Source organism: Colletotrichum karsti (assembly GCF_011947395.1).
Source record: "Colletotrichum karsti strain CkLH20 chromosome Unknown Scaffold9, whole genome shotgun sequence".
Lineage (NCBI taxonomy): Eukaryota > Fungi > Ascomycota > Sordariomycetes > Glomerellales > Glomerellaceae > Colletotrichum > Colletotrichum karsti.
Window position 1 is genome coordinate 232,187 of NW_024065909.1, and position 14,074 is coordinate 246,260.

The 14,074-nt window shown below is 56.0% G+C and overlaps 5 protein-coding genes across 5 annotated transcripts; 2 read left to right on the forward strand and 3 right to left on the reverse strand.

The window, feature by feature from the left end:
- Positions 1 to 969: 969 nt before the first annotated feature.
- Positions 970 to 2,706, forward strand: CkaCkLH20_03613 (putative class III aminotransferase; the record flags this gene model as incomplete). The annotated part of the gene is made up of 6 exons (XM_038886332.1): positions 970 to 1,387; positions 1,443 to 1,783; positions 1,843 to 1,930; positions 1,986 to 2,151; positions 2,203 to 2,401; positions 2,452 to 2,706. 6 exons carry the CDS (start codon positions 970 to 972, stop codon positions 2,704 to 2,706), a joined length of 1,467 nt encoding a protein of 488 aa, XP_038748174.1.
- A 1,785-nt stretch (positions 2,707 to 4,491) lies between these two features.
- CkaCkLH20_03614 (retinal pigment epithelial membrane protein) lies at positions 4,492 to 6,102 on the forward strand (the record flags this gene model as incomplete). Its single annotated transcript, XM_038886333.1, has 1 exon — positions 4,492 to 6,102. One exon carries the CDS (start codon positions 4,492 to 4,494, stop codon positions 6,100 to 6,102), a length of 1,611 nt encoding a protein of 536 aa, XP_038748175.1.
- A 471-nt stretch (positions 6,103 to 6,573) lies between these two features.
- On the reverse strand, positions 6,574 to 7,077 carry CkaCkLH20_03615 (uncharacterized protein; the record flags this gene model as incomplete). The annotated part of the gene is made up of 1 exon (XM_038886334.1): positions 6,574 to 7,077. The coding sequence occupies one exon, from the start codon at positions 7,075 to 7,077 to the stop codon at positions 6,574 to 6,576; it is 504 nt and encodes a 167-aa protein (XP_038748176.1).
- Positions 7,078 to 8,202: 1,125 nt separating this feature from the next.
- Positions 8,203 to 8,868, reverse strand: CkaCkLH20_03616 (uncharacterized protein; the record flags this gene model as incomplete). Its single annotated transcript, XM_038886335.1, has 1 exon — positions 8,203 to 8,868. The coding sequence occupies one exon, from the start codon at positions 8,866 to 8,868 to the stop codon at positions 8,203 to 8,205; it is 666 nt and encodes a 221-aa protein (XP_038748177.1).
- Positions 8,869 to 9,282: 414 nt separating this feature from the next.
- CkaCkLH20_03617 (sulfate permease ii) lies at positions 9,283 to 11,908 on the reverse strand (the record flags this gene model as incomplete). The annotated part of the gene is made up of 3 exons (XM_038886336.1): positions 9,283 to 9,870; positions 9,923 to 11,478; positions 11,638 to 11,908. 3 exons carry the CDS (start codon positions 11,906 to 11,908, stop codon positions 9,283 to 9,285), a joined length of 2,415 nt encoding a protein of 804 aa, XP_038748178.1.
- Between the last annotated feature and the right edge of the window lie 2,166 nt (positions 11,909 to 14,074).

Sequence of the window (14,074 nt, forward strand, 5' to 3'; positions counted from 1 at the left end):
TGCCGGTAAGAGAACTACGGGGATGGCAAATGCGTTAAATATCTGTAGGGTTAGGCTGAGGTCACGTGAATGTTGCCTCCAACGCCGCCCCCAGGTTCTTCAACATATCGGTTCTTCTTGTAGATCTCTGCTTTTACTGGCGCTATGACATTTACGTTTATTGGCAGCGATGTTGCCGCGGACGTACTCTGTTGAAGACAAGTAGCCTGAGTACGGAGAAACGGAAACATTCGAGCTCACGCTTGCGTCGCCGCCTGTGACGAGTGCAGTTAAAGCCAAGGTTGGATGAGACAGCATAATTACCATGGGCAAGTTGGAGTCACGTTGCGAAGTGTTGGAACGAAGGGTTTCTTAGAACCTCCATCTCTGTGTTCATGAGTTTCACAAGCAGAGTGGGAAACTTCAGAGCTTGACGTACTTTGAATGGGATTCGTCACCATGTGGGAGAACGGGAGAGTCTCCAGACTCCAGACTGGCTCTCCAACTTACCTCTTTACCGAATTGAATCAATATTGTCTAATAACAAACCATCTTGAACCAAAATGGGCGAGAGTGATAATCAATTGCCGTTTGAAACATGCTGTGACAAGTCCAAATACGCCACTGGTCTAATGGAACAACCATAAAACTCCCCGATAAGTCGTCACGGTCAGCGTTGGAAGCCATTACCCCACCTCCCAGCCCCTCAACGCGAGATACGCCAGATACGCCCTGCAGATAAGCCATGCACGAGCTCACCGAAGAATGAATCATCGGTCTCTGGAATGAGTGTTCACAGTAAGGACTCAATGAATTTGAGCCGATAAGAACCGCCTGCATTGTTGCTTTGACGTTGATAAAGTTATCTGACCTCGAACACACTGACCTTTGCGGCTTCACCTAAGTCTTATCGCTCACGATCACATGAAACCAATCAGGTTCATATACAGGCTTCGAACAACTCCAACATCATCTTCTCAAGACTCAAACATGATGCTGCTAAAACGAGTAGCGCCGACCTCCATGCGCACCCTTTCGCGAGTTCGATCGGCCACGATGTCGACGACCTCTGTCGTCCGAGCGGCTTCCTCTAGCCACGAACTGCCCGCGATTCCAAGTGCCGTGCTTCACCGAACATTGAAAGCTGCACCGCCTCAGGTTGTGGCGGCGAACGGAAAATACCTGACGTTCTCAAACGGGAAGTCCATCTTAGACACGACCTGCGGCGCGGCCGTTGCCTGTATCGGCTCGAACAATCAGCGGGTGAAGAAAGCCATGATTGAGCAGTTGGACAAGTTTGCGTATTGCAACTCAATGTTCTTCGGTCACCCCATCGGCGAACAGTTGGCAGACGAGCTGGTCCGAGGGACAGACGGCGCCATGTCCAAGGCCTACATCATGTGCTCTGGTATGTCTCTCCTAGCTTGATGGCTGTTGAAAATCGTTACTCACTCATCTCTCAGGGTCTGAGGCTATGGAAGCAGCTATGAAGATGGCCCGCCAGTACTTTGTCGAGATTGGTCAGCCTAAACGCGTCAACTTCATCGCTCGGGAGGGCTCTTATCACGGCACCACCCTCGGCTCGCTTTCCATGAGCGGGCACGTCGCGCGCCGGAGCCTCTTCACGGACATGTTGCTTCCCAATATTGGCCGAGTGTCGGCTTGTAATGCGTATAGAGGCATGAGAGAGGGGCAGACAGTGGGCGAGTACGTCGAGCAGCTGGCGGATGAGCTGGACCGAAAGTTTCAGGAACTTGGCCCCGAGACTGTTTGCGCTTTTGTTGCCGAGCCAGTAGTTGGCGCGGTAAGTCTATGTCAGCCAACATCTCATACTGTTGCATCATGCTAATTTAAACGTGTCAGGCTTTGGGTTGTGTGCCTGCGGTAGAAGGTTATTTCGAAGCGATGAGAAGAGTCTGTGACAAGTACGGAGCTCTTCTCATACTCGATGGTGAGATTCTGCAGGCAGCCAAGTTCTCATTGAGTACCTGCTAAAGTCTACCTAGAGGTCATGTCAGGAATGGGCCGCTGCGGAACGTTGCACGCGTGGCAACATGACGGCGTGGCTCCTGATATACAGACGATGGCGAAAGGTTTAGGAGGTGGTTACGCGCCCGTCGCGGGCCTCATGATAAACCACCGCGTCTCCGAAGCTCTCACAGACGGCACGGGGTGAGTGACATGTCATCGCCATGCATTTTCGCTCTACTGACGCCGCAAAAGTGCCTTCTCACACGGCCACACGTACCAGGGTCACCCAGTGGGATGTGCTGCAGCATTAGAAGTACAGCGAATTATTCGGGAAGATGACTTGGTCGCCAATATCCGGCGACAAGGGGCCCTTTTGGAGAAGCTCCTACACGAAAATCTAGATGATCATCCATATGTGGGTGATATCAGAGGTAGAGGCTTGTTCTGGGGTGTAAGTATCCAATAGCTTTGCATCACGTTCACTATCTCACAGCGTTCCAGATCGAGTTCGTATCGGACAAAAGAACGAAGGAACCATTTCCACGGTCAGCTGATATCGCCAACCAAATCCATCTCAACGGTCTCAATGAGTTCGGGATCAGCTTATACCCCGGCAACGGCACGAAAGATGGAGTCCTGGGAGACCACGTGTTGCTTGCCCCTGCGTATACCAGCACTGAGGAGGAGATCAGACATATTGCGGAGAGAACGAAATATGCTATCCTGCGGACATTCGAGACCTTGAAGACTTCGTAGGTTAGTCTTTGATTATGAGTACAGACATCCTTCTTTGGCCAGTATGAGGTTTGTGGACAGATTTCTAAGTCCAGGTCATGTCCTAGGTCACTGTTGTACATACCCATCACTCCCAGGAGGAGCATAATTTGAGTTTCAGTTGATGACTGTCTGGCAAAATTACATGCAACGGTCACGTACTTACTGTATAGATTGTCGTTTTGGTCCGAAGAACCAAGGCCAGCAGAGTACATTGGAGACGTGCAAACTCTTTCTCATGATTGGAGCGCAACTTATGATGTTATCAACAAGCTGAAAGTAAGATTTCGAGGTCCTTTTAATGATAATAAGTCCGTTACACGACCATTGTTCAGAGGCAGGCATGGTAAAAACGTCGAGGCCAATTCGTAACTGTGCTGGCTGAACAGGAGGCGCAGGGCACCTATCGTAAGAACTTGAGCTCGATTGGTGATCATAGATCTTTCGGAAAACACGGTAGCTCAAGAAATTTCGCATCAATATTCACTGGTGCCACGCAGCAGTTGTTGAGACCCGTTTCTTAGCCAGTCTGCTCATAGATGATACCTTGCTTCAACCCAGCCACCATCATCGGACATGCTTTGCTTCTCCAGGATTTTTTATTGTCATGCGTCTCTGCCTTCTTGTATTGGATTCTTCTTTTAGAATAAGTCAATGCAGATTCTCCTCCCTAAGGATTTTGCCAGGTGAGCATACGAGTGGGATTTCCCGTTACCTGACCCCTGGGGTCATCGGCGTTTCTGGAGTATATCGATTTCAAATACACAGCTTTGTAATCAGTTCTCTTGTACCAGGTGGAAGATCAAGTTGTGATATCTATAGTCTTTGCGGGCGGTGTGGTTCAACGCCTCTTCTATCAACTTGGTGACTGCCGCGTGCCTATGCCGACTTCAAGTACACCCAAACACATGTTGCTACGGATTAATTGTTCAATGAATCGACATGTCGTTCACTGCCTCGGAGCCATCCACTATCCCGTCCGTCTTGTCTTCCGCGCGCCCCGTGGGAATGTCGTTGCACAGACCCCCAACTATCGGCACGATGCCGACGGGTTCCTCCTTACCACAGGTCCCCGAAGTAGCATCGGTGAAACCTACCATGCAGTCCTCAGAACACCACACACGCGACCGAGCAACCAATGCGGTACCGGCAAATAGTAATCCCCCATACCAAGAGATGGAATGCGATGGCATCGGGCCCAGCTGGTGTCATGTAAGGTTTCATGCCGAGATGGATCCGGTTCTTGTTTGCTGGTCGGCAGGCCACGACCCACGAGACGACGTGTCATGGTTTGCGGCTCGTGTTCTTCGGATGGGTTTGGACGACGGTTGAGAATTGCATCCGTGCTTGATAATCCCGGGGATCCGTCCGATCTCGAGCTATTCCAGTCGGCAATACAATAGAGTTGGGGCCCTACATAGTATGGTGCCGCTGCGAGTGAACATGTCGGCCGCCCGATAATGCGGGGAATTCTGGTGTGATGATTGACGTAAGGGGGACTACGGCCCGGCTGCGAAAGGCCTCGTTCGAAGAAGTTTAATGTGGATTCGCCAAGGGTGATGGGTTTCGGTAGTTGTGAATTTCCCATCCGTCCGAAGGGGGCATTCGACGGAATCTCGATCAGTGGGCAAAGTCGCGCCGTCTGAAGGTTTTACCTATAAGAAAGGAAGTGCCCGGACGAATATTCGAGACGGTTTCTGAAAGAGGCATCCCGAAAGACGTCTACTTCTCTTAGAAAGAGCATCCCTTTGCAACGAGTCTTTGACGATGGCCCCAAGTCGCGTAGACAGCGACTCCGAGACTCCTGTTCCCGCCAAGACGGCTTACGGGCTCAAGACCATATGGCCCGAAGCCTACGACCTGGCCGGATCGAACTTACCATGCCGTCTTGAAGGAGAAATCGGCGATTTGGTGGTGCTGGGCGAGATACCCAAGGAGATCGACGGCACTTTCTACAGAGTCATGACGGACCCCTTTGTTCCTCCGCACCCCGGCAACGTTCCCCTAGATGGCGACGGCAACATCTCCGCGTTCCGGTTCAGAGACGGGAGGGTCGATATGAAGATGCGCTACGTCGAGACGGAACGCTACAAGCTGGAGAGGAAAGCGAACAAGGCTCTCTTCGGCCTCTACCGCAACCCCTTCACACACCACCCCTGCGTTCGCGCAGCCGTCGACTCGACGGCGAACACCAACGTCGTGCTCTGGGCAGACCACTTCCTCGCGCTCAAAGAGGGCGGACTGCCGTACTCTGTCGACCCCCAAACACTGGAGACTATCAAATACGACCCGTTCGGGCCGCAGGTCCGGGCGAAGACCTTCACGGCGCATCCCAAGGTCGACCCCTACACCAACGAACTGGTCGTCTACGGCTACGAGGCCACGGGCCTGGCGTCGCTCGACATCGTGATCTACTCCCTGGACAGCCAGGGCGTCAAGCACGACGAGCAGTGGATCAAGTCCCCCTGGTGCGCGCCGATCCACGACTGCGCCATCACGCCGAACTGGATCGTCCTGGTGCTCTGGTGCTTCGAGGGCGACGTCGAGCGGATGAAGAAGGGCGGCCACCACTGGGCCTGGGACTACGACCTCCCCGCGACCTTCGTCGTCGCGCCGCGCCGGAGCACGACCCCGCTGCCGCCGGGCTGGGGGCCGGACGAGCGGCACCGCGTGTACTCGTGGGAGAACTGCATGCTCATCCACACGGGCGGGGCGTGGGAGAGCGAGGACGGCGCGACGGTGTTCCTGGAGACGACGAGGGTGCACGACAACGGGTTCCCGTTCTTCCCGACCGACGACGGGAGGCTGCCGGCCGCGGACCCGGCCGCGGACTACGTGCGCTGGAGTCTGGATCTGTCGGCGCCGAATAACAGCAAGGTGCCGGATCCGGAGGTGATTCTGGACATGCCTGCGGAGTTCCCGCGGCTTGATGAGAGGTTTCTTTCAAAGGCGTATAACTACGTCTGGATTAATGTCTACATCGACGAGAGCAGCGATAGCAAGGGACACACCATCGTCAACGGGTTGAACGGCCTTGCGATGCACAACTACGCGACGAAGAAGACGGAGTATTTCTACGCTGGGGCGGGGTCGTTTGTCCAGGAGCCGATCTTCGTTCCGAGGAGCGACGACGCGCCGGAGGGGGATGGGTGGGTTATGGCCATGGTTGAGCGCAGGGGGGCGAACAGGAATGAGATCGTCGTGTTGGATACGAGGGAGTTTGAGAAGCCTATTGCGGTTGTTCAGTTGCCATTCCATGTCAAAGCCCAGGTTCATGGTAATTGGGTTGATCAACGCAGGTTGAAGGGGTGGAAGAAGCTGGCTAGGGATGTCGAGGTTGAGCCTATTAGTGGACAAGGAGCTCTTGAGCCTTTGTAGTCAGAAAACATAGCAGTTGAATGAGACGTCGAAATGATTCCCATCTCGAATAGATCTGTCTTTCCCGGTTATCTGTGACATACTAAGCCGACGTTGTCTGAATATGTGAGGACTAGATCTCGGTACAAGATGTTTCAGCCAACCGCTCATCGAAATATCACCTTCCACTGCTAAATGCATGTCGGGGGATATGAGAAACATGTACGCAGCGTGAGAAGAATCCAAGGAGTTCAAGTACGGGTAAAAGTAGGGTATCGTTATTGTATTCGTCGAACACCACACTAGCATAATCGATGCGGTATCCAATCTCACGTGCGAAGCATCAAAACGCCCAGTCAACTGGCTGCAAAGGAGGTGCATTAAGATCTTTAGTCCCCAGCGACTCATGAAACACCACGCTATGCTCCTCCATCCACAACCCCCGATCCTCCCATTCCTTCCACCTCCTCGTCCAACACGAAATGTTCTCTTTTACGGCATGGCGACCCAGCTCCCGCAGAAGAAGACGATGCTGAGGCAGACGACGCCGATGATGGGGCCGGTGGTGAGGGGCGGGGGCACGGGGATGTTGGAGAACTGGGCGACGATGCGCTGGGTGAAGTTGCGCTCGGCCTCGACGATGGCGAGGGCGGTGAGGTTGCCGCAGGCCTCGTTGAGGGCGGGGTCGCGGATGACGGAGGGCAGCTTGGCGATGGCGGTGTCGAGGACCTCGGCGTTGAACTGGTTGCCGTTGGGCGAGGCCGCGAAGAAGGTGGCGCGGTAGGTGCTGTTGGCGCCGATCGTCGACAGGTTGGCGATGCGGGAGTAGTCGGCGCACGACATGACGGTCGAGGGCGGGTTCGCCGCGACGGGGGCGGCCTGGCGGACGACCACGGCGGCCGGGCCCGGGTTGGAGTTGATGGCGTGGCCGAGGGCGGCGTTGGCGAAGACGGCGACGATCGCCAGCAGGAGTTGGGCGAGGAAGAAGTTGTGCATCTTGACGGATGTGCTTGTTTGTCTCTTTACTTCTTTAGATGGAGGTGTTGTTGACGATGTATATTAACAGCCAAGTCGACGGACAGGGATGAAGTTCGTTTAACGAGAGGACTGCGACGAAACCACTCAAAAATGCACCCCAAAGGTTAAAAGTGGCCGGCCACTGAGAAATGAATGATACAGCTACAGAAGAAGAAAAAAAGGTCAAACGGAAAGGAAGGTTGTGTCAAGAGGGAGGGAGAGAGTGGCAGCGGACAGTAGCAAAGGAGGATACAAGGAAGGCTGCGTCGTTATATGTGCCATAAATGGGGTGTTCTTGTCAGTGCAAGGGGTCGAAGCGTCTGAGACGAGATGACACATTTGGGGACTCGGATCAGACGGTCTGGTGTCTTGGGTGAAGCCACACCAAGAGCCGCCATCAGCGCTAGTGAGATTTTGTATCTGTTGACGATGTTTAGTTGAAGATAAACTCTGAACGAAGTGCTCCTTTCTAATCTTTCGAAATTGAGCTTGGTGAGTTGATGGCTTACACCAAGTCGAACGATATCTGCATAGTCAAACACACAACATCGTCACCTGCAGAAGAAGAAAAAGGGGCCGGAAAACACCACGAGACTCGCTTCTTTAACCGCTGCACAGACCAATCACCACGATCAAAATGTGGTCCGGCTGTGGCCCCCTCCTGTTTGATCCTCGCCTCTGGCACGACGGTCGATGTTTTTGGTCGCCGCTAGCATGACGAGACCAGGGGAGTCGAACCAATCTGACGAGAAAACCGCCGGCTTGGAGAACCGATACCAAGCTTTTTTACTTGCCGTCTCCTGGTGAAGCCATCCGTGTCAGACGTGGAGAATCGAGACTCTGGGCTCAAACCTGACGAACCACGGCTACGACGAGAATGACACTTGACTAGGGTGGCTAGGGCCACAGCTAATCGGGCGCCATCGAGCAGTAATTAATTAATCGGTGTCCATGAAGGCAAGGCTTCTTCTCTTATTAGTATTCATTAAATCATGTGGATGGTTTATCCTTCGTGGTATCTATCGGGGATGTCGATTCCGGGCTCAATCCTCGGAACTCGGCCTCCAATCCTGCTTCATGTCCAATTCCCATCCCGTGGCCAACTCAATTCGCCCCCTGTGATAAACCAGCTTGCATCGCAGCATCGATCGCCCTCGCCGCCCTCGCCTTGCCCCCGTCCTTGGTCTGCGGCTTCTGCATCTTGGCCGCCCCGAGCCCTCCCAGGCTCAACGGCTGCACCTCGACCGGCTTGATGCCGCACTTGATGGCCATGCTCGTGAAGAAGCCCCCGACCGGCCTCAGCTCGTCCTGGAAGACGGCCACGTTCGTGAACGACGTGCACTTGAGCCCCCGGAACAGCTTCGCCTCGCACCCGTCCGCCTTGTTGCCCATGAATATCCCGCACTGCGCCGTGCCCGGCAGGTCGTAGCACTGCCCGAGGTCGCCGGCCGTGAACTGCGGCAGCGCCGACGCGTTTTTCGGCAGCTCCATGTCCACGAGCTTCGCGCCGCTGCGGCAGTTCTTGACGCCCGGCGAGCTGCCGAAGAGCTGCACCGTGATCGGGATCGGCGGCTTGTTCTCGTCCCCCGCGGTGGTGGTGTTGGGCCTCGTCACGTCGACTTGGTCGGCCGTCGCGACGGGTTTCGGGGGTGACGGCGGGTTTGGTGGTGGATCTTCGCGGTCGACGACTTGAGGCATCGCGAGGGCGGTCGAGGCGAGCCAGGCGGCCACGAAGGCGGCTCGCAGGATTGCATTTGACGCTATTCGCATTTTTCTTGATGGTTTAGGGGTTGTCAAGACTGAAAAGTTTGACGCCGTCGTCGACGCCGGACTCGAGCTTTGGTTCTTGACGGCGGCTGATTCATGAGACGACGGCCTGATGGTCATTTGAACGCCAAGCTGCATCACCCGCGTTTCAGACCGTTTAGTAGATCCAAAGCACGGATTTCATCATGAAACACCCCGACTTAACCATCACGAGGCGATTTTCGGCCGATCTGTATCAAATAATCGAATTAAACAGGATAATAATGCTTCAACGTTATCATCCGTAGACCCTACGCTGACATATGCATCAACTGGTAACTGGCAACACCCAGGTATCTGTATCTAAATGTGTATATCTCAAAAGAACAACCCCTGCGCCCCAAGCCCACGCTTTGCCATGAACCGCCCTCAAATCTACTAACCGCTCTTCAGAATCGAGGTCGTGGGAGAAACCTCGCTCTTCTGCTCCGCGTTGAAGATGGCGCTCTCCACCGCCGCGGCCACATCGATGTGGAAGAACGGCCTGTTCATGCCCTGGATCGCCGCCAACCTGCCGTCCCCGCGACCGGCCACCGGCGCGGCGCCGTCGCCCACGTTCTTGCTCGGCGGCGAGATGACATCGTCGTGGCGGTGCTCCTCCTCGTCGCGGCTGCGCTGCGAGGCGATGTGCGGCGCCTGGTTCGACCCGGCGTCGACGGGCGCGAAGCTGAAGATGGGCTTCCACCGGCCGATGCCCTCGTCCCTGACCGAGGGGAAGCCGAAGCCGGCGGCCGCGAGCGCGCGGCGCGTCCAGCGGTTGTTCACGTTGGCGAAGTGCCACTCGACGACCTCGGGCTCGGCGTAGTGGTCGAGCTGGTTGCGCACGTCGATCAGGCCCTGGATCGACGTCACGTCGATGTTGTTCACGGCCGAGCAGTCCAGGATGATGGCGCGGAGGATCGGGCGCGTGTCTTCCATGTCGATCTTGGCGCCGCGCCGCGGGCCGGGGTCGTTCCAGGGACGGTCCTGCGTGCCATGTTAGTGAGTTGAAGTGTTGAGTTGACGGGGTGAGACTTACACCGAGCTTCTCGTACCTGTCGAGGACCGTACGGCGAGCGTGCCTCATGACGAAATCGACCAGGCCGTCCATGTAGTGTGCCTGGTTGGTGTAGTTGAAGCCCTCGCCAAAGCGGTACACGAAGACTCCGGGGTAGGGAGTCTGGACGTCGATGATGGGGTTCGAGGCGTCGTTCTTCAGGAGAGGCACGTAGGCCTCGCGCGAAGGCAGGTCGATTGGCTCTCCCTGGTCGTTGAAGGGAACCCCCTTGCCGGCCGTGTCTTTGCTTGCGCGGTAGACCCTGACGCGACCGAGAAAGTGGCCCTTGGCCTTGGCCAGGCGCACCAGCAGGAGCGCCGCCGATGCGCACATGGTGAGGTAGATGCCCTTCTCGATATCGGTGAAGATCGTGAGGATGACTCCCCCGAAGAAGATGAAGACTTCCAGAGGCGAGACCTCCCAAAATTGGTAAACGACCTTGGGAGGGGTGATGAGATCACCGACGGCGTGGATAATCAGACCCGCGAGACTCGCCATCGGGATGTAGAAGAACACGGAGGTCAAGGCATACAGAGCCAGAAGCACAATCACGGCGGTGAAGATACCAGCGAGCGGAGTGCGAACGCCGGCCTTTGACTTGATGGCAGTTCGGGAGAAGGAGCCGGTGGCAGGGTACGCACCCAAGAAGGGGCCGAAAAGGTTAGTGAAGCCGACGGCGACCAGTTCCTGCGACGGGTTGATGACATAGTTGTTGATTCTGCCGAAGGACTTGGAAATCGCAATATGCTCAATAATCAGCACGATGATGGTGACCGGCAGATCGGGGGCCACCGCCGAGAGAAGCTCCGTGTCGATCTTCGGCGCCCCGGCGTGCTGAAAGCCGCTAGGCACCTTGCCGAGAATCTTGAACTTGGCCTTCTTGGCGTCCCAGTTGACGTGCCGGTTGACGAGCCAGCTGATGAGGACGTACAGGAGGATGACGAAGGCCATGCGCAGCGTCGACATGAAGAACCAGAACTTCTTCCGGCCCGGCTGGCGCTCCGACATGAAGTTGCAGAAGAAGCGGATCGCGTACAGCAGGAAGAGCGCCGTGAGGCCCATGGCGGCGTCGAGCTTGGCCCGCGGCAGCGCCTTGAGCGTGTCGATGATGACCATGTACGTCGCGCCGCGGGTGTTGACGCCGGAGATGCCGAGGAGGGCGGGGACCTGGCCGGCGGCGATGGAGATGGCGGCGCCGGTCATGAAGGAGGTGATGGCGACGAGCGGGATGAACTCGACGATCCAGCCGAGGCGCACGAGGCCGATGCCGAGCAGCACGGCGCCCGAGATGATGGCGAGCGCCTGCGCGATCTGCGGCGCCTCGTACTGCGGGTGGGTGTCCTGCACGCGCAGGACGATGTTGCCGACCAGCTGGGACATGACGGCCACGGTGCCGATGGTGATGTCCTTGGAGGTCGCGAAGGCCCAGTAGAGCAGGAAGCCGACGAAGGAGGTGTACAGGCCGTATTCCGGGCTCAGCTGGGCGAGGAGGGCGTACGCCATGCCCTGCGGGATGACCACGAAACCGACCGTGACACCTTTTCACGGGATGTTGTCAGCCACGAGGACGGGGTTTTCTCTCGGCGGTGTGGGGTAAGGAACGTGAAGGGTCAACGTGAAGGGTCCACGAGGGACACCCTGCGCCGCGAGATCTTGTGTAACCACACACGCATGTGAGCGAGGGGATTGAGACATACCTGCGATGATGTCTCCCAGCAGCCATGTGGCATTGTAGTGGAAGATCCAGGACCAGAAGGGGAACAGAGACTTGATGTAGGCGAGCGTGCCCGGGATCGTGGGCCTGTGGGCTTGGATGAACTCGGCGACGGTGGGCTCCCGCTCCTCGTATTGCTCGACCGAGTTGAAGGAGGCGGCGGCGGACTGGACGGCCTCTCTCGGCTCGTTGCGGTACCGGGCGTCGGGGTCGATGCCGAGGCCCTTGGCCAGGACACGTCCGGCGTTCGGCATGTTGGACGGCGAGCTTTTTGTGCAAATGTGTCTCCTAGCAGGTTGATATTACCGGCGACCTAGAAGATCAATTCCACGCTCGTCCGAGAAACAAACTGGCTGACTGAGCGGCTGGAATGACGGGTCATCAAACGAAGAAAAAAAAAGACCGCGGGACGAGGAGGACCTGGTTCGGGAGAGTAAGCAAAGAGGGCCGACATTTGCGCGCGCCGGGCCAGGGAAACTTATATGCGGCGACATACGAGAGCAACATGATGATGTATCCCTCTTGGGTGTGGTCTCTTTCGAAGCTTGGCCGCGTCGCCAAGGAGCGTGGCTTCGGATCGTCCTGGCCTCGCCAAGGGCTCGATTGGAACCCTGTGATGTTGCCTTCCCACATGCCGCCCGGGGGGTGTGAAGCGTGAAGGATGCCGATTTCTGACGACATTATCAATCTTTATGGCGATCATGTGGTTGACCATCTTCCATTTCTTCAGCTGGTGAACATGGTTGCTTCCAAACCTTCTCTGTTGTCTTGTCCCCGGATTCCAGTAGAGCCCAGCCCGCTGGGTCAGCTTGTTGTTTTGGAGGCGTATTTTGGTGAAGTGCGTCTGGCCGGAGGGACATGGAGGAGATGGCGGGGCGGACAGACGACCACCCCCAATCGTGGGACGAGCTAATAAGGGTCCCGTCCAGTTCTTAAAAAGTGTATTTGTGAAATTGTACTCTCCGTCAAAGTACCTGGACCCTGGAATGCGACTGTTCGGCCACACGAAATAGAGGTCTTGCTCGCCACGGGGCTAGTCTGGTTCCTCTCTCGCCGGCCGGCCGGGGGTCTGACTCTGTAGAACGTGGGGGCAAGCGGGAGAGGAGAGCTGTCAGAAAAGTAATTCGGCCATCTAATTCAGCGCGTGCGCCGGGCAGACCTTGATTCGGCATGTGCCGTGTGCAGGCATGGGATGGGAAACCAACGGATGTTCGAGCCGCTTCATAGCTGCAGATACTTGATAATTGCGCGGGTTGTTGGCGAGCTGAGCAAAAGCTGTCAGTCTGTCTGCTTGTTGCTCGTAGTATGACTTACACGAGATATCAAACCAGACGGCGTCTGGGGCTGATCAGTCCTATGGCGTTCTAGACCAAAGAACTCGTGGATTGGGTGTCTGGGACACTGGGAGAGATCGGTTGTCGCGGGCTGCGAAATTGGTGCAGTATTATTCGACTACCGAAAGTCGACCGAGCTATGTACATGTCGACGAAGCTGACGGTGGCCTACCGGCGCTTCTCCGCGGCATGTGCCGTTTACTGTTTGTGCTTCTACGCTTTCTCTTTCTCGCTTTCCAAACTGCCGGGTCGAAGCTCCTCCTGTTAAGCTTAAATGCGAGCGTTTAACTGGCGTGTTTATCCGCAATGCCATGTGTAACATAGACAGTCCTCTATGTGACCCAGAAAGCTGCCGAACACCCGAGATGGGCAAAGAAACGACGAAGAATGCCACTCTTCGATGATCACGACTTCTGGCGTGTGGTGCCTGTGACACTAGTAGCTCTCCACGGCCAGCCCACTCCCCCGAACCGAAGAAAGGGCCAGGGATGAAAGTACTACCCAGAAGCGACTCTTGTCTCGTCCGTTTCCCTCATTTTCCGGGGCTGGACGAGGGGAGAAGACATGGGGGAAAAGACCAAGTCGTGCTCAGCGACGGGGTGTGGTTTGTTTGGTGGTGTTGGAGAAATGAAAAAAGAATTGGGGCCCGGGAAGCATATTGGACGATGGTGTCGAGCACGCCATTCTTGGCGTAAATGAGACCAACATTGCATGGGGATCCTCCCTCGTGTGAAATCGGGGAAAGGATCGCATCCGCGCCAAACAAAAAACAACGAAGAGGAAAAAAAGACGAACATTTCATTCGGGGGCCATCTCCTCTTTCGTCGTGGTTCACCTTGGCATTCTCGTCCTGACCGGGTTCCAGGGAACCGCCAATGGGTGTAGAGGCTTTTGGCATGATTGCAATCTCATCTTCGTAGCCTCTGCTTGCCGACCATCACGCAAGAAGATCAACCGTTCAAGCCCTTTCATATCGCCTCCCCCCTCGCTCTCGCGCCCGCGCCCAGACGTCTTTAGTCTCTCTTCGCGATGCTTAAGTCGTGAGCTTGTGTTGCTTGTTCGGGCTGGGCATCGCGGAAAGGACTC